This window comes from Oryx dammah, unplaced genomic scaffold (assembly GCF_014754425.2).
Source record: "Oryx dammah isolate SB20612 unplaced genomic scaffold, SCBI_Odam_1.1 HiC_scaffold_12, whole genome shotgun sequence".
Classification (NCBI taxonomy): Eukaryota; Metazoa; Chordata; class Mammalia; order Artiodactyla; family Bovidae; genus Oryx; species Oryx dammah.
The window spans coordinates 70,234,220-70,253,325 of record NW_024070196.1 but is presented as its reverse complement, the minus strand read 5'-3'; the positions used below and the strand labels follow the sequence as shown (position 1 = coordinate 70,253,325).

At 62.4% G+C, this 19,106-nt stretch overlaps 1 protein-coding gene across 1 annotated transcript in view; it reads right to left on the bottom strand.

Moving 5' to 3' along the window:
• Positions 1 to 5,461: 5,461 nt before the first annotated feature.
• CABIN1 (calcineurin binding protein 1) overlaps positions 5,462 to 19,106 on the bottom strand; it is a 67,645-nt gene continuing 54,000 nt past the window's right edge. Inside the window, exons 29-36 of the mRNA XM_040251187.1 lie at positions 12,324 to 12,487; positions 12,003 to 12,099; positions 10,898 to 11,572; positions 9,676 to 9,750; positions 8,180 to 8,426; positions 6,827 to 6,970; positions 5,876 to 6,102; positions 5,462 to 5,785 (exon numbers count right to left, since the gene is read on the bottom strand). Of these exons, the coding sequence (XP_040107121.1) occupies positions 5,642 to 5,785; positions 5,876 to 6,102; positions 6,827 to 6,970; positions 8,180 to 8,426; positions 9,676 to 9,750; positions 10,898 to 11,572; positions 12,003 to 12,099; positions 12,324 to 12,487 (1,773 nt within the window). The 3' untranslated portion in view covers positions 5,462 to 5,641. The remainder of the gene's footprint in view (positions 5,786 to 5,875; positions 6,103 to 6,826; positions 6,971 to 8,179; positions 8,427 to 9,675; positions 9,751 to 10,897; positions 11,573 to 12,002; positions 12,100 to 12,323; positions 12,488 to 19,106) is intronic.

The following is a 19,106-nucleotide window of genomic DNA, read 5'->3' as shown; positions in this document are numbered from 1 at the left end:
CATTCATTGAAATGTTTTTTTCTCTCTAAAATTACTCTCATTTCTACCAAATATATTCAAATTAAAACTAATTTGTTTGCAAAAATAAGTCTAAAAAAAAATAAGTCTAATCTAAAAAAAAAAAAAAAAAAAAACCTTGGCCTGAAAATTTATATAACTATAATTGATCATAGGGTTTTGCTTTACTGAAATTTTTTATAAGGACTGTCAGACTGAACTTCTTAAAAAAAACCCTCTCAGGGCCAGCAAGGTCAGGCCAAGAGCTTATCACGTCTCCCCTACAGATCTAGGTGAATTCCTTCCTTTACAAGGTTGCCAAAATACCTTCAGATTTTTATACCTGATGGTGAGGTAGCTTACCTAATTTGTCTGTTAAAGCTGCTGGAAACCTGAGAGTTTACAAACTCTGGAGGGAGCCAATAGAGAAAAAAAAGTTAAATATTTCAATTCTGCTTACAAAAGTATAATTTACCAAATTACTATAAGTCATAATTAGTTTGAAGGGAAGGTTTTCCTTACACCTGTAAAACATATTCAGCCCAGTAACTTCTGATTACAATTGATAAAGTAACTGGCTTACTGCTGTGCCCTACCTCACTTGCAGGTAATAACTAGAATTATGACTGACATTTGACCAGCACCTGTCAGAATTTTAGGAACTCCATATAAATTTTAAAATATCTATATTAGTAACATTTGCCATACACTATAACCTGAGAAGACTCTTGAGAGTCCCTTGGACTGCAAGGAGATCCAACCAGTCCATCCTAAAGGAGATCAGCCCTGGGTGTTCTTTGGAAGGAATGATGCTAAAGCTGAAACTCCAGTACTTTGGCCACCTCATGCGAAGAGTTGACTCATTGGAAAAGACTCTGATGCTGGGAGGGATTGGGGGCAGGAGGAGAAGGGGACGACCGAGGATGAGATGGCTGGATGGCATCACTGACTCGATGGAAGTGAATCTGAGTGAACTCTGGGAGTTGGTGATGGACAGGGAGGCCTGGCGTGCTGCGATTCACAGGGTTGCAAAGAGTCGGACACGACTGAGCGACTGAACTGAACTGAACCTGAGAAGACTTACTGCTCATTTGACAATACTTCCCATGCAATGTAATGTATCAGATTAAGCTAGTTTGTATCTCTCTTTGGGATGTTTAAGGAGGCTCTTTGAAGCACTCAAAGTTAGGGAGAGGTCAAAAAGACTTAGGAAACTTTGCAAAGAATATCAAAAGGGTTTAAAACACTCAGAGATAATCACAGGTCATTGTGAAACAAGTCTTCACTTAACCAAAGTAACAATAAAAGATTTCAAAGGTAAATACAGAGCAGATTATCGAAAAGTAAAGAAATTACAATCTGTTACCAAAGGCAGTTCAACCTGTTAAGAAAACTTGTACCATGCACAAAATTCTTCTATTGGAGTCCACTTTCCACAACTTTTCTGCAGACATCACTTAATTTGCCCATTCAAAAACAAACACCTCTTAGGTCAGACATCGTTCCTTTTCCCATAATAAAATGTAACCCTATTCCTCATGCGTCTTTACTGAAAACACATATCCTACTCTCCTTAAGCAACCATGAACTGACCTTCATATTAGCATTCTGTAGATTGGTGAGCATAAACACCAATGATAATTTCTAAAAAACCATTTGCTTTCTTATAGAGAACATCTCAAGATGGCATCAAACATTCATTAATAGTCCAAAATACCTTTAGTTTCTCTGTAAGAGAAAGCCAGTTATCAGTAATTAATCTTGCCGTATCATTTTATTTGGGGGTACCCTACCCATTAAGTAAACTTCCATCACTTAATTTAGCAGAACCCTAGAAATTCAATTGACCAAAATCTGGACAGACTAAAACATAATTACTCTTAACAGAGTTTATTGAAAAGCTTTAACCCTTTTACATTTTCTTTCCTAAAAAGTTTCTTCATATTAAGTAAATTTCCTTGCTGACAAAGTTGTAACAGATATATTATTTTATTTAGCTTATATTAAAATAAACCTAGGCCAAATGATACAAGTATCAGTTCAGTTCAGTCGCTCAGGCGTGTCCAACTCTTTGCGACCCCATGAATCGCAGCACGCCAGGCCTCCCTGTCCATCACCAACTCCCAGAATTCACTCAGACTCGCGTCCATCAAGTCAGTGATGCCATCCAGCCATCTCATCCTGGGTTGTCCCCTTCTCCTCCTGCCCCCAATCCCTCCCAGCATCAGAGTCTTTTCCAATGAGTCAACTCTTCACATGAGGTGGCCAAAGTACTGGAGCTTCAGCTTTAGCATCATTCCTTCCAAAGAAATCCCAGGGCTGATCTCCTTCAGAATGGACTGGTTGGATCTCCTTGCAGTCCAAGGGACTCTCAAGAGTCTTCTCCAACACCACAGGTCAAAAGCATCAATTCTTCGGCCCTCAGCTTTCTTCACAGTCCAACTCTCACATCCATATGTGACCACAGGAAAAACCGCAGCCTTGACTAGACGGACCTTAGTCGGCAAAGTAATGTCTCTGCTTTTGAATATGCTATCTAGGTTGATCATAACTTTTCTTCCAAGGAGTAAGCGTCTTTTAATTTCATGGCTGCAGTCACCATCTGCAGTGATTTTGGAGCCCCCCAAAATAAAGTTTGACACTGTATCTACTGGTTCCCCATCTATTTCCCATGAAGTGATGGGACCGGATGCCATGATCTTTGTTTTCTGAATGTTGAGCTTTAAGCCAACTTTTTCACTCTCTTTTACTTTCATCAAGAGGCTTTTTAGTTCCTCCTTACTCTCTGCCATAACGGTGGTGTCATCTGCATATCTGAGGTTATTGATATTTCTCCCGGCAATCTTGATTCCAGCTTGTGCTTCTTCCAGCCCAGCATTTCTCATGATGTACTCTGCATAGAAGTTAAATAAGCAGGGTGACGATATACAGCCTTGACGTACTCCTTTTCCTATTTGGAACCAGTCTGTTGTTCCATGTCCAGTTCTAACCGTTGCTTCTTGGCCTGCATACAGATTTCCGAAGAGGCAGGTTAGGTCGTCTGGTATTCCCATCTCTTTCAGAATTTTCCACAGTTTATTGTGATCCACACAGTCAAAGGCTTTGGCATAGTCAATAAAGCAGAAATAGATGTTTTTCTGGAACTCTCTTGCTTTTTGCATGATCCAGCGGATGTTGGCCATTTGATCTCTGGTTCCTCTGCCTTTTCTCAAACCAGCTTGAACATCAGGGAGTTCATGGTTCACATATTGCTGAAGCCTGGCTTGGAGATACTTAATTTTATATTTAATGTTGATGAATGTAAACATTTCTATATTAATTAGGCCAACAAACTTCAACATTAAATAGCAGGTATAATTTAATATTGACTATTTCCCATTTCCTGTGAACCTGAAATTCACTTAGCTTAATTTCTCTTGAAATTAGAATTTTCTGATTTGTAGGTGCTTACTTTTCTTTAGGCCAATTAAATTAGAGCTCACTTACAAATTAAACTTCATTAGAATTACAAAGACAGACACATACTGAGGCATACATTCAGACACAGCAAGAGATCTAGCCTCATTTTCTCAGCTTAGTCATGAGTCAGGTATCTCAATATGAAACTCACCAGTATGTAAGAAATATTTTTAAAGGCTTCATTCTCTTTCTTTCTTCAGTTTCACGATAAGGTAAGTGGTCCTGGGAGCTCTGATCTCAAGGCAACAGGGATGGAAAATCAGGTTCTCATTAGGACTTAATTCCTCGGGACTCCCGTTTTCAAGCTAAGTTTCTCTACCGGTTGGAATTAAACTGGCTGGGAGTCGGTTCACGTCCAGCTGGCATGATGTACTCAGTTGGCACAATGGAACGTTCATAAATTTTCGTAGCCACCACCTTTTCTTTCTTTTAGTGGTTCTGAAAAGTTGGTCAAGCAGTTTAACAAGCGTTAACTGTGTAACTCGGACCAACCTAGACCGTCTTTCTGACCAGCGCAGCTACGTCCTCATCTAAACCTTCTAAAAGGCGGAGTCAAGCAAAGGATGATTGTGGTGATTAGAGAATGATGATTTGGGTGTCAAGCCAGAGTATTTCTTAGAAGGTTTTTTTTTTTTTCTCTATTTCTCCTTTGCTGGGCGGGCAAAGGCAAACAGCAGGAGGTGGAAGAGTTGGGAGAGAAAGGAAAAAAAATGAGAGACAGTCTGACCAAGTAATTCAGATAGAAGATACACGTAGAGGGAGTGAGTCAGTGACAGACCGTTAGCAGCCTTTTTCGGTTCTGATATAGTTTTAAGAGAAGTTTCTAGATATCCGTCATCCATTGTCTGTTTGATCTTGTGGCCAGCTTTTTCTAACTGCAAGAATATAAATTTTGGAATATTAAAGGAAGCCCAATCTGCTTGTTTTAGGTTGGGAATCTCCTTTTAGCATAACTTCCCCAGTTTAGTAGGTACTTTGCGAGTATAAGTTTTGTACGGACATGACCCTGGCTGAGGTGTGCCCCTTGTTAACAGAGGGACTGGGTTAGCCTCTTAGCTAACCACGCAAGTTTCCTACAGCTGAGCTGCCCTGGTACCTGTTAACCAGCCCTCATCAGTCCTTTTCACGCAGCTGCGCGGGGTGGGGTGTGTATTCTCGGCCAAGCCCTACCGAGTACCTTTCCACTGGGTAGGTATCCCCTGGTGTACTTCAGCCAGACCCCCACCCCAGCATGCCCGCGTGTAGCTGACTCCAGGACGGGGGTCTGTGGACGAGGAGAGGGGTCTCTCTGGCTGCACAGAGAGGAGAGCTGGAGGAGAGGGCCGGGGGAGGCCGAGAGTGCACGGTGGGGGTGCCAGGGTGGGGAAGTGGCAGAGCCCTGCAGCCCCGGGAAGGGGCCTGAGTCAGGGCCAGCCCAGCACCCTGGGTCCCCGCGTGGCTCTGCCTGCGCTGGGCTGTGGACCCTGGCAGTGCCCAGCCTCTTGGGTGTCTCTTCTCAGGCTGGGGGAGGGGCACGGAGTGGCCCCCAAGAGGGAGGGGGCAGCGGGCAGCAGGGAGGGTCTCTGTGCCACCCTGGCTGTCCAGACGAGGCCCCGGGGCAGGCTGGGCCCCTCCAGCGTGTGCGTCCCCAGGACGGATGGGCTCAGGGCAGGAGAATACGGCCAGCGCCACCCTGCTGCTGCGTTACAGATGCTTCCCTCTGTAACGAGGGGCCCCATGCTGCTGTCTCACACTCAGCCCACAGTGCACGGGGCTGGTCCCGTCGAAGGGGGCGTGCGGTGCGGGGGGTGGTCAGTGCAGACTCGCGCTCTGGGTTCCCGCCACGCAGGGGTGCAGGCCAGCCCCTGCGCCCGGCTGGACCCTCCTGCACCCCGGCCCTGGAGCTCGCGGCCTCAGCCCTGTGCCCCGTCCAGGAGCGGGGGCTGCCCTTCCTTGACGGTCCCCAGGGGAGGGGGCCCAGAGACCCTGGACGGGGACCCCGCCCTGAGGGACAAAGAGGCCGAGGTGACCGTTTCATCTTTATTAGAAAAGCAACCAAAAATAAAAGGGTCCTCTGCCGCCGTGACCCGGGCAGAGCCCGCGGAGCGTGGACACGGCCGCCCGGGCGGGGCGGGGCACGTTCACAAAAGTGGACAGGCCATCAAACAGGCCCTGCGGAGCTCCGGGGTGGGGCCAGGGCTGGGCCTCAGACGTCCATGTAGTCCTCGTCCTCGTCCGTCTCGCTCTCCAGCGAGGACTCCTGGCTCGACGTCTCCAGCACCTCCAGCGCCGGCTGGCACAGGCTCTCCTTCCGCACCGTGGCGGCCGACTGTGCAGACAGGATAGCCGACTGCGCCGGCCAAGTGGGCAAGGGTCAGTGGCAGCCCAGCCTCAGCCCACCCGCGCCCCCCACCCAGGGCCCCCCAAGACCCGCCGTCACCTTCAGCTTCTGCTTGGTCTCCTCTGAGATGCTGCCTTTGGGCGAGAGCAGGGTCGGGGTGGGCGGTGTGACGGTGATCTCGGGAGGGAACTTGGTGGTGGACGAGGGGATGACCAACTTCGGCATGTTGGGCAGCAGGCGTGACTTGGCCCGGCCAGGCTCAGCCTTGCCTGGGGGGCCCTCAGGAGGCGGGGCACTCCCGCCGCCGGGCGCCTTGGAGCTGGCCACTGCGGGACGGACCCAAAAGGCTGAGTGCGGTCCGCCGCCTCACAGACCAGCCCCTGTCCTTTGCATGCCTCGTCACCCTGCTCCCCTCAGGCCGTGTTAGACCGCAGGGTGCTGGCTCCCAGGCTCCCAGGCCGCTTCTTGTCTCCCTGCCTCCCCGAGGGCCTGGCTCTGGCTGACGGAAGCAGAGACAGGGGGACCCCAGGAGCAGGGTGTCCACTGGGGGTCCCAGGGTGGAGGGGAGCCCCGAGCCACCCAGACCTCGTCGGCTCTCACGTCCCAGAGCCCGCCCCGGCCCACGTCCACATCCCCGTGTGCCCAGGAGCCGCAGGCTGGCTGGGGTCCATGCCCATCCACCGCCCCACTGCTTTAAAAGGAGCGGGGGCAGCCCTGCTGTCCCAGGAGGGGTCTGAGAGAGGCCCTGCCCCGTGGAGTCCCCGGGGGCCTGGCCGCTGGGAACTGGCTCTGATTTAGGCAGAGCCGTGGACACAATGCCGCGTGCCCTGCCCAGCCTGGCCCCCTGGCCGCCCCCTAGCTCTGTCTGGGCCAGGTGGCCTTGGCTTGGGCTCCGCACCACCCGAACCACTCCTGTCTGCGAGGCGGAGCGTGCGGCAGGGGGCTCGGGCACCCCTGCCTTTCTCATCTACCCCCGCCCTCGCCGTTTCCAGGTCCCTCTGCTGGGACGCCCCCATCACCTGCTGGCCCCGGGGCCGTGCTGGGCCTTACCCTGGCTGCAGGCGGGCTGGGTGCCAGTTCGGGGGGCGGCCTCTGCCGTGGGGCCCTCAGGGGCCGTCTTCACATGCTCGCTGCCTCGCAGCTCCTGGGGTGGGAAGCCCGAGCCCTCTGCGCCTCCTGCTGGCTCTTCTGCCCCTGGGGGGGACACAGAGCAGCCGTGGGGGACGTGCGCCCCACCCCAGGACAGGGCCCTCCACCCGGACCGTGCCCGTGCCCGTGACCTCCTCCGACACAATGGCCTGGGCGGCGCCAGGCTGTTAGCTGCTCGCCCGGACATGGACACCCAGTGAGCCCGATACCACAGGGCCCCACCCCAGTGCCCAGGAGTGGCTGCTGGACCCGAACGACCCAGCTGAGGACGGAGCGGGCTAAGTGGGCCCTCCTGATAGGCTATACCTTTCGGACAAGGAGGAGGCTGGGAGTGTGCGCCCAGGCCCCCGGCCGGGGCCTCCTGTCCTCCTCCTCTGGACGCTCCTGCCATGCCCACCACATCCCCAGGAGCGGGGGTTGCCAGCCGCCGCTCGCCCGGCCCTCGGCTCCAGCCCCTGGACGACGGGCCGGCCCTGCCTCTCGCTCTGATTGCCCAGCTGTTTCTGGGTTCCGAGGGCCTAGTCCCCATGTGGCAGAGGCAGGCACGACCCCTGGGGGGCCCGGAGCTGCCCTGCTGGGCCTCGCAGGGCAGGCGGGGTGGCGGGCACCCTGCGACCAGGGGCAGGAGCAGGTGGCAGAGCCGTGGCGCGGGCCCGGGGGCGTCTGCTCTGGGCCCTTCCGCAGTGGCCCCGGGGCCCGTGCTGAGCTAGCCCCGCCAGGCTGGGCACACCTGTCCTCACACAGCTGTCCCAGGGACCTGGCCAGCGACCTGGGGAGCTGCTCCATCAGGGGCAGGGGCTTCCTAGCCGACTGCCGCCTCCAGGCGCCAGCCCAGGTGTGCGGAGCCGGCAGGGAGAGGCACAAGCATGTGTGTGCACGCGTTCTGAAACGTGCACCCTCTCCGGTCAGCCGGGCTCCCCTGCCCACCACGGGCGGCGCTTCCCAGGGGCACCTGAGTGTGGAAGGAACTGCAGCTTCCTCCTGCCTGCGGAGCCCCAGCCCCGCGTCCCCCAGCCCGTGGCTCGTCTCCGGGGGTGCAGACCGCCAAGAGGGCCTGTGAACCTGGGGCCTGGGCCCTGCACTCTGCTGAGCCTCCGTGGGAGGAGGAACACGGCAGGCAGGGGGTGGAGACGGCACTTGGGGGTCACTGGACGGGAGGCGCCCACACCTCCGTGCAGTGACGGGCCTGCTGTGGGGACCGGCCCCGCTGCGGCCCCGCTGGGCCTGCCCGCTGGGTGGAGGGCACGGACTCACCTGGGCGCAGGGAGGACGTGCTGGGGGTGGCCTCGGGCCTGTGCAGCCGCGGGGGCCCGGGGTCTCTGGCCGGGTCTGGGGTGGAGGTGGTGGCCGACGCGGGCCGAGGCTTGGCGTGGCTGTCGCTGGGCCGCAGCAGGGCATCGGCCGGCGTCGGTTCAGGGGCTGCGGGGGCCGTGGCCGCGGGGAAGACGTTCTCTCGGGAGTCCTTGGGGTGCTTCGGGGTGGTAGGCGTGTCCCCTGCCGCCTGGGGAGGCAGAGTGGGGGTGAGGGGGCACACCCTGCTGACATCGGGGGCTGCTGGGGGCCCGGGGCCCCGCCTGAGGACGTCCAGGGCACGGCAGGGGGGCCCCAGGCGGGCCGGGACCTGCACCCCGCCATTGCTGGGTGCCAGCCGGGAGGACCGTGCAGCCACGAGCCGGGGCGCAGGGGCACCCCAGGCGGTGGCTGCAGCACAGGCCAGGCCTGGAGGGTGACCTCCCGAGGCCATTGGCGGGAGGGGCCTGAGAGCGGGGCTGACGCGGGCGCTGCTGGAGGCGGCTCCCGGGCGCCAGGCTGCGGCCCCAGAGCCCCCCGCCCCCCACACAGCCCTTCGGCCCTCAGGGAGCCGGGCCCTCTGGGGCCTCCCGCCCACGGGCACACAGCTCCCTGCTCGTCTGAAGCCCCCCACTTCGCGAGGTGACGGCCACAGCTCTGTGCAGGCAGCTGCGAGGTGGGGCGGGGGCCCGCGCGGTGCCCAGTGGCAGAGCCCCGGCCCCGGGCCCACCGTCCTCTCTGAATCGCCAGCGGGGGGACCCTGGCCCGAGGCTGCAGGAGCTTCAAGCCTCCTGGGGTCACCCGGCACCCCACCCTGACCCCATCTCTCCTGATATCTGCTCCCCAGGAGACACCCCGTCCCTGGGTCCATGGGTGTGTACGCCCCTGCCACTCCAGTGGACCTCCAGCAGGGGGACAGGTGAGACAGAACCTGTCTCCTGAGGGCAGAAGGTGAGAGTGCGGTTCCCGCCCTCCTGCTGCTGGGGCGGGGTGGCCAGGCCAGCCCTGGGGACTGAGAGGCCACACCGACTCCCTGACAGGTAACCGGCCCTGGACCCGGCGGCCAGCCTGTGGCCAGCTCCACCTTCCGGGGTCACCTGAGCCGGCCCTGCCCCAGCCTGGCCGCCCCCCAGCCAGCTGCAGAGATCTTCCCAGACAAAAGGAGGAGGCTGGACAGAGGTTGGGCCCCACCTATGGGCGCCTGCTGGCCCACCCCAGGGCTACCTCCGTGCCAAGGAGCTGCCTCTGCAGGCGAAGCTGCGGGGGTGATAGGACCCTCACGCCACCCGCACTCAGCGCTGGGGTCTGGGCCCCACCCTGGATCCCTCCCTCAGGGTCCGAGGCTCAGCTGCCTGCCGCCCGCCTGCCCTGGGCCCCCTAACCATGGGGACAGTCCCGGCCTGCAGCCTGGGGCCTTGCGCCCTGCACCAGGCGGCTGGCACGGGTGAGGCCATGCTTACCTGCCTCTGGGCGGCAGCCCCGAGGTGGGCCTGACAGAACTTCACGGCCTGCTCCAGGGCGGCCTCCTCGTCCACCTGAGCAAAGACACGCCCGTGGTCAGCGGGCCTCGACGACAGCTCCCAGGACGAGCCCCCCACACTGCTCCCGGGGGACCCCAGCCCCGCCCCGGGCCCCAGCCCCCAGGGCCGCTGCTCGGGGACCAGCTGGCCACGCCACGTTCACGTCTGTGGCCCCGGGACTTCACCCTCGGGGGCGGAGGCTGGGGGGGGCCTGGGCGACAAGCTGCCCCCTCGACCCCCTGGAATGTGGGTGGTGGGCTGGGCTGAGGGAGCCCAGGGAACAGTGAGGTGGGTGTGAGGCGGAGGGGGGCGGGCCTGGGGGTGGCCCTGGGTGGAGGACACACCGGCCTGGGGTGAGGAAAGGGCTCGCCCTTGCCTGCAGGAAATCCAGGGCTTATGTTTCCTAGTTTATCAGCAACAGAAAAAAAGTCACTGCTGATGCTTGAGAGGGGATGATAAAACAGACAGTTTCGCCAGCGGCGGTTCATGTGGACGTGACCCGGGAGGGGGCGGACCCGACCCGGGAGGGGGTGTCAGGGCGCTCACCCTGTGCCCAGCTGACACTGCCCAGGGCTCTTCCTGTGGAAAGGACTTATTTTTCTCTAATTAGAGGGAAAATATAAACCTACGCCTGAGGGACTAAAAAACACAGCAGGCAGCAGAACGAGAGAGGTGGCAGGGCCTCCCCACACCAGGCCTGATGAGGCTTCCACGAGGCGGTCTCCTCTCCTTTGAGAGTAGCTACAGACGTTTAGAAGAGTGCTGTCTTTTTCAGTACACCTTTCCCCAGCTTTCCCGAGGTATAGTTAAGTAAAACTGTAACGTGTTTGTGGAGAAGGCAATGGTACCCCACTCCAGTGTTCTTGCCTGGAAAACCCCATGGATGGAGGAGCCTGGTGGGCTGCCGTCTACGGGGCTGCACAGAGTCGGACACGACTGAAGCGACTCAGCAGCAGCAGCAGCAACACATGTGAACTCTCTGGGGTTCAGAGTAGGACACCTCGGGGTGGCCGGGGACGGCTGGACGCCCACCCGAGGGGCCTGGTGGGGACGACCGGACGCCCGCCCGTGGGGCACCAAGGATGGCGCCACCAGCAGGGACCGCGGGGCACCGCCTGACGAGCACCCCGAGGCCTCCGGGGGCCCGCCCGCGGCCACCCACCTGCTTGATGAGCATGTAGGTCTCCGACATGATCCTCTCGATGCGGCCCAGGTCGCAGGCCACACCCTTCTGGCCCTGCTGCCACACGCGGTAGGCATCCAGCAGGAGCGTCTTGCCCGACTCCGTGTCCTCCAGGAGCTTCCTCTTGCGGCTGGGCCGTGGGGGCGCCTCCTCGGGGTGGGTGCCTGGCCTGGACCCAGGGGCGGGGGCGGGGGCCAGGGCAGTGGCGGGCGGGGTGGGGGCAGGCGGGCCAGGCGGCCGGGCGCTGATGCTGAGCTCTTCCAGGGACAGTTCGGTGGGCCGGCTCTCGGGTCCCCGGTCCCTTGGGGGGCAGCCTGGCTGCAGGGGTGGCGGCCCCCGCTCAGAGTCCACGCCTCGGGTGGTGGCGTCCCCCGTGTCCATGGGCTCAGCGGGGCTGGCCCGGGGGCTCTCCTTGTCCTTGTGCTCCCCGGCCTGGTCTGCGCCCTCCCCCGCGTCCGTGGCCATGGGCCGGTGGTTGAAGGAGCCTGCTTTGCCCCCTGGCTCGGCACCTGGCCCTGAGCTGTCAGCCAGAGGGGGCTTCTTGGGGTGCGGGAGACCCTCCCTGTCGTCTTCGGGACTGGCCCTGTGGGGGACGCCTGTGGTCATCCTGGCTGCAGGGAAGCTGCAGGCCTTGGGCCCGAGGCGTTCCGACCCCTGCGAGGAAAGCGGTGGTTAGAGGCGCAGTCTCTGGTGTTCCCTGCCCCCAGGCAGCGGCTGTGCCCACCGAGGCCACTCCGCTCCTGCCCATCTGCCCGCTGGTCAGGGCTGGGGCCACAGCACTGCCGGCAGGGGCCGTGGCGGTGGCTCTGCCTCTGAGGAGCAGCCGCCCTGCCCCGCCAGCAAGTGCACTGGCTGCAGAGACGAGCCCACCCAGGGCCCCCACCAGGGCTCAGCCAGGCTTGCTGGGCAGGGGGCACGGCGGCCGGACAGCCCTGGCTCACGGTCACTCCCATGCTAGGGTGGCAACTGGCCTCCGGGTGCCCAGCCATGAAGCGACGGTGAGCAGAGCTCCTGGAGGGGGGCTGGCTGGGTGAGGGCGTGGGCTGAGGGTCCCTTCGATGGCGTTGGTGGGCAGGGTGCGTACCTCCGTGAGCTCACTCAGTGTGTCCTCCAGCACCTTCACCGTGAGGATGAAGGCCCGCTGTGCCAGGACCTGGCGGTCAGCATCTCGCAGATACTTCCTGCAGTGTGAAGGGGAGGCCACGCGTCAGAGCCACACAGCAACAGCGGTCCGTGCCCCTCTGCTCCCGAAGTGTTCCCGGGGCCTCCTTCCGCACACGCGGCGCTGTGTGTGTCCCAGGTCCCCGGGGCTGAGGCTCTGAGCCCCAGGGGTGGGGGTGGGCTCGGCCCAGTACTCTTGGCCGTCACCCAGGACTCTGGCCGGCCGTGGCGGGGCTGCACTCACTTGCCCTGGTCCGGGGTGCGCTGCAGCATGGAGGAGACCTTGAGCAGGGTGCTGTGGTCCCGCAGCTGGGCCAGCACCTTGAGCAGCAGCACGACGGAGCGGTTCATGTGCCAGGCGAAGCTGCCCGGCCGGTCGATCTCGTCCACGGGGATCCGCCAGATGCCCTGAGGAGCGGACCGGGCGTGCGTGAGAGGAGGGCGGCCCCGCGGATGCGGCGGAGGACACGCGCACGGTTCTGCGCCCCCTCTTTGGAGAGCCGGCACCGGCTCCCTGTTGACCCAGTCGTCCCCCCAGGGAAGCACGCAGGGTGCGCCCATGTCCAATGGCAGGACCGGGAGACGCCTGGGCCCAGGAGGCTCCCTACGGGTGCTGACCACACAGGGGCAGACGGCGCAGGGGTGACCTGCTCCTAGTGGAAACCGCCGTGAACCACGGCAGGTGGGCAGGCCAGGCAAGCCCCAGGCCTGGCCATCCACACTGCTCCGTCCAGCAGTGCCTGGAGACTCTCGAGGGCCCCCCAAAAGTGACCAGCCGCTCCCAGGGAGGCTGGATGCTGCATTCCCTCAACACATGTCTGCCCAGCATTCTGGTGCAGCTGGGACGCCTTCCACTTCCCTCCTGGCTTACCCCACTGTCTGCCGGCTGCGTGGGAGCGCCCCCACCAACCCTGTGCCGTGCTTAGCCCCAGGCGACACCCGGACCAGAGCCAGCACCCCCCCACGGGCACGGGACCAGTCAAGGGGGGGACGACGGCCAGCACAGCTGAGGGGGTGCAGTGAACAGAAAAAGATCACGCCTCTGAGCTGCCCCGGGCTGGATGCTGGACCTTAGGAACTGCGTCTCTGGGGCAGGCTCCCAGGCGGGCCCCACGGCCAGCACCCTGGAGAATCCTGCCCAGGAAGGGTGGCACCGTGAGCCCCAGCGCTGCCTGTGTGTGGGGCCCACAGTGCCGTGTCCCGGGGAACCGGGCGACTGCCCACGGCACCCCATCCTGCTCCAGCAGTCCCGGGGCGGGCTTGGGGGAAAGCCAGGCTACCCCCCGCCCTGAGCCTTCCAGGCAAGCGAGGAGCTCCACACCCTCAGGGCCGAGTCCTGCAGCCTGGCCACTGGCTCGCAGTGGACACGGGGGCCCCTTCCGGAGAAGGCCGAGTGGCCAGCCCTGCGCTGCCTGACAAGCACCATCCGGCCAACATGGGGCCGGGGTCCCAATGCTGCGCTTCCTACCGGCGGGTGCAGCTTCTGCAGCAGCTCGGGGGAGCAGTGCACCTGAGGTGCAACAGCAGGGGCTAGAAGGGCATCGTGGGCAGCCGTGAGACCCAGGAAGGGCCCGTGCTCCCCCGTGCCCCTGCAGGCATCTCGGTGGTCCCTGTCGCAGTCTGCACAGGGCCAGTGATGGAGACACACTTGGCGTGGGGGGAGAGAGGTGTGTGAGGTGAGCCAGGGCGCACGCAGATGCTCCGTGGAGGGCACAGCGTCACGGGGGGTGGGGTTGGCCTCCTGCCGCTGCCAGCCCACGGGGTCATCACAGGCAGTGAGGGCCTCGATGAGGACACTTGCCGGGTGGCACCAAGCTGTCGCCTGCCGCCCACCTGGTCACGTGGAGGCAGCGACTGCCCATCTCGCCCTCCAAGGCTGCCCTCCCCACGCCCGCTTCCCACACGCTGCTCCTCCCAGCAGGGCCCGCCCAGTCTGGAGCGTCACCATCACGACTCTGGGCGCATGGCTTGGCTGGACCTGCTCTCGGTGGTGGCGGGGAGCCGAGGTCAGCAAGGGGCAGGCAGCCTGGAGGCCACAGCCCTGACCCAGCTTCCTGGGGTGGGGGCAGACCCCCCTGGATGGGCCTGATTCCCATCCCCTCACACAAGGGCTCTTCTCTACTAACCCCAGGCTGGGTAAGGACATGCGGGCGGTACGTTAAGACCAGCAACTTCAGAAAGTCAGGAGGTAAAAACAAGTCAGGCAGAGTGCACAGAAGGTCAGGAGGAAAGCAGCTACCACAAGCCCTGGGCAGATTGCGGGCCACAGGCGAGCAGGGGGTGAGCAAGCCCACAGGCCTGCCTCCGCCTCCGTGGGCTGTGCTGAGCTGGGCATCTGGGAAGGATGAGCCTCCCAGGGTGGGGTGGGAGCGCCTCCCACGGGAGCCCCCGAGTGACCGGGCACCAGGCGAGGATGCCACGTGTAGGGGGCAAGGGAAGGGGCCACGTCTCACCTCTCCCACAGCGGAGGCCCCTGCACCCACCCAGAGAGGGCTGCATGCAGGCCCCGGGGAGGCAGGGGGCACGCTGGGACCAAGGGAAGGGCGTGGGCAGCAGGGCCTGACAGAAGACCCGGATGCGCTTGGGGGCCCAAGGGACAGGCTGGAGCAGGACGGCGGGGAACCAGACCCCCACCAAGGGCGGCGGGGCTGGTGGGGCTAGGGGCCACGGCTCGGCCCGTGTGGGCACCGAGGAGCAGGGGGAGGGGGTTCAGCGGCGGCCTCAGTGTGCCCAGAGTTCACCCGTGTGCCCGGCGGCTCCTCTGGAGGATCTCAGCGGGCCCTGCTGCCCACTGCTGAGGCTCCAGGCTGCCGGCAGGTGGATGAGGTCACTGAGACCGACCGCAACCGCCTACTGGATAACTCATGGAGCCCTGGATTCTAGGCCTGGCGTAATGCGTGTGCTTAGCCGCTCAGTCGTCTCCGACTCTTTGCGACCCCATGGGCTGCAGCCTGCCAGGCTCCTCTGTCCATGGGGAGTCTCCAGGCAGGAATACTGGAGTGGGTTGCCCTGCCCTCCTCCAGGGGATCTTCCCGACCCAGGGACCGAACCCAGGTCTCCCGCATTGCAGGCGGCTTCGTTCCTGTCTCAGCCACCAGGGAAGCCCAAGAATACTGGCGTGGGTCATCTCCTTTCCAGGGAATCTTGCCCACCTAGGAATGAGAAACTGAGGTTTTCCTGCATTGCAGGCGGATTCTTTACCAGCTGAGCTACCAGGGAAGCCCCAGGCGCTTAACACTAGCTCCTGAACCCTCCCTGCAGCCCAGAGCTGGGCACGTTCCTGCTGCTCTTGAGGAAAGTGGCCCGAAGCAGCTGACCATGGACAGGCAGTCTGCTCTCAAGGGCTGCTGGGAAGCCAAGGCCTGGAGGGGGTCTCGGGGAGGGGATGGACGGGAGAAGCCCCCCTGGGCATGGGGCACTGCTGAAGCCCACAGCTCAGCCTGAGCCCAGCACACCGGGGTCTGAGGAGAGCCTCTTCCTGGAGGGGCCGGGCCTCCTCTACCCCCACCCGGGAGTTCCTGGCTGGCTGGCCGGTCCACACCTCCCTAGATGCCTCAGCGTGGGCCACTGAGGAGCGCAGCTCCCTGGGCAGAGGAGGGCGGCCGGAACGGCCTCTCCATGGGGCCCAGGGCCAGCTCTGAGCCAGGCAGATGGGAGGCAGCAACCGAGACCTGTCCCAGCCCTCACAGAAGACCCACCAGCTGGGCCACTGCTCGGGATCCCAGGCCTCGAGGTCGTTCCGGGGCCCCGGGCCCACCTGTTGCCTTCACGGACCCTGTCCTTCAGTCAAGGCCCCTCCACTCCAAGGGTGGAGACAGAGCCTCCCCTGGGAAAGCAAGCGGCCGGGAAACGCCAGGGCAGGAGAGCAGGCTGCTTGACACATAGCCTGAGCCGTGCTCAGCCCCAGGGGCCAGGCTCCTCTGGGGGCGGGGACCAGCGAGGCTCAGGCCGTAGGGGGCTGAGTGGAGATCCGGACTCGTCCCGTGTCCACACCAGCAGGGACAGTCAGAGTATGTAACCAACTGTGCGCAAGGTGGCCCAGGGACCCTGGGGTGGGACTGGGACCGGGGCGCCGGGGCCAGATTCCTGGCCTGGGCTCTGCGCGCCCACCCTGGACGCTCACAAAGGACCAAGAAGTCAGCAGCGCGGCCTGTGACTTACAGAGAACCGGGGCCGTGGGGAACCAGGCAGCAACAGCAAGTCACTTCAGTCTCCAGCCAGGGGGGACAGCATGTGGGGAAGCCAGGGGCCTCCCCAGCACCCCCAGAGCCTCAGAGGCTTCCTGACCAAGCCCCGGGGCCCCGGTGCGGGCCTGTCCTCCAGCTCAGGCTGCTGGCTCCTCCCACTGACCCCGCTGCCGCACGCACGGCATGCGGCTGGGCCCTGGACACCCGCGCGGCTCTAACAGGTGGGGAGAGGCGAGAGGAGCCACACTGGGGGCACCCAGAAGGCCGAGAAGAGCTGCGCCTGGGGCCTGGGGGAGGAAGTGAGGAGGGCGGGGCCACGGGGCCCAGAGGTCTCGGGTGGAAAGAGGCAAAAGCGGGCGGCGGGGCAGGCGACCCCCAAGGGCCCACGTCCACTTGAGGGCCCTCCCAAGCCCAGCCCACCTGAGCAGGGGCTCCAGGGCGATGTCAAGGGCCGACCCCGCGGCCCCCCGAAGACTCTGAACTCTTCTGCGTGTGTCTCGGTCAGTAGGCCTGCTACTGCCTGCACAGAGATGACCTTCTGGGGGGCTACCCGGCCGACCTACAAGACCCTCCAGAAAAGGAACGTTCCGGGTCAAGGCCGCAAACCCTGCTCCGAGTGCCCTCCACCTTGGGGCAGCTCACGGGTGGCAGGCCTGGGCAGTTTGAGCTCCAGATGGAGCCCCGCTGGTGTGAGGGGGGGCCCCCTGGGTCCCCCAGGGCAGCTTGGCTGGGTAACTGCACAGAAAGCCAAGTGCATCCCAGGACCTGGGCAATCACACTGATGGGTCCGACGCTCCCCTGGAGGAGTGGTCTGTGCCGCAGGGAGAGGGGACAAGAGAGGCTGGGCTAAGGAGGAAGCGGGGAGAGAGCCAGGACCCTGGGGAGGGGGTGGTTCAGGAAAAGCCAGGGAGGAAGCCCTGTATCAGGAGCCTGAGCCCAGGGGCGGGGGGGGCGGGGGGCCGGGGGGAGGCGGCCCCCTAGGGCTGGCCTTGTGACCCAGGAGTCCTGAGCAGATGACGTGGAGGAACGCAGAGTTCTCGTTCTAGTATTTAACTCGGTAACAGAGCCCACGCGAGACTCTCCTACGTCATCACAAACTCCCTGTCACTTCAAGTGACCCCAGCACATCACCCCGCAGGGGAGCCCCAACTCCCCCAAGTCCCCTCCAGGGAGGCATCCTCACCCTCATCAGGAAGGAGGCCAGGTAAGAGCTCTTCTCCCTCCCCTGGGGCTGGACCCCTCCCACAGAGGCTGAGGCTGCCTGCCCAGAGCTGCAGGGAGGACCCCGTTTGTCCGGGCCAGCCCAGCCCCCAGCCCCCAGCCGGCCCCCTTCCCAGAGCTGCTCAGGCCAAGCTCCCTGTTCACAGAGTGCCCGAGGGAGAACCCGCCTCCCCAGCAGAGGGATTCCTGCCCCCCCTTGGCAAGGGCGCAGCAGTGACTCAGCGCTCCCAGCAGGCGAGGCCAGGAGAGCCCACTGCTGTCCCACTCCGCGCAGCAGGGGCCTAGGGGGAGCCCTCAGCAGCGCCTGGGGCAGGGGTGGGTGTCAGGGTCGGCAAGCAGGGGCCTTTCCCCCAGAGAAGCATGAAGACTTTGCTTCCAGGACCGCCTCAGTGCTGTAGGCCAACCCTGAGCAGTGCCAGGAAGAGGTCAGTTTCTGGACAGTGAGGCTCTGAGGTCAGGAGCGGAGGAGGATACCAGCGTCCTCCACTGTCCTAGGGAGATACCTGTTACCTGGAACCCATGCAAACCTCCCCAACAGCACGACCACCTGGAGAGGAACAGGGAGGGCTGTGCAAGGCTGCACCCGTTGCCCACAGGGCCAACAGTACTCACGGGGCACACCTCCCCCGGAGAGACCAGTTCCAGGACCCGTGGCAGAACTCAGCCTACTTCCCGCCCCGTCCCCGGCGTCCACCCCGCCTGTCCCCAACCGGGGGCAGCGGCACAGCCGGGGCCGGCCAGCTGGGCACCGCCTCTCCCCTTGCAGGCCCGGACGGCTCCATCTCCTCTAGGAACTGCCCCGGTGGAGTAGGATGGATGTCCAGCTTGTCTGCTCCCCATCTCCCTGAAGCCCTGCTGAGCCACGGGACGGGCGCCTCCCACAGCAGTCAGGGCCACCAGCTGGTTCCAGGCCCTGGGTTAAGGGCGTGCCAGGGCCGGGCTAAGTTGAGCACCCCTGGGGGCAGGAAGTCCTGAGGCCTCCTCTGCAAACCCGAGGGCCGCCTCTGGCAGTAGGGTCGACAGAGGCCGCCAGGGGCGCCCTTGCCCTGGTCCCGGGAGCTCTCCAGGCTGGGCCGAGAAGGGCAAGGCAGTCCCCTCGCCATCCACCGGGTAGAGTCCCCCTCGCGGGCAGGGGCTGGGGAAGCCTGCCATTTGCCTGCAGCCGGCGCCCGACCCGTTTCCAGGCTCTTCTGCCAGACGAGACGTCGCACAACACAGGGTCCCCAGAACTGCCAGACTGTTCGTCCCCTCCCCCTCCGGGGAGCAGCAGGAATGACAAACCACGAAGTGCGCGCAGGCAGCCCACCCGGCAACTGCTCCGGGGCCCCCCCCGCGCCCTCCCGCCCACTCGCGGCGGGGCAGCGGCCCGGCCCGGCGCGGGGAGTAGGCCCTGCGCCCGCCGGACCTGGCACCAGCTTCCCGCCCCCGCACAGCAGCTATTTATAGCCGGGGAAGCCCCGCGCCGGGCGCCGCTGCCCACCCGCCGGCCGGCTCACCAGCCCCGGGAGCGGCCCGCGCAGCTCCGGGCCCGCGCCGCCCGCCACGAAGTTGCCGGGTCGGCGGCGGTTGGGCGGCTTTCGCTTTCGGGCGGCTGGCGCAGCGCACACCCCCGCGCCCAC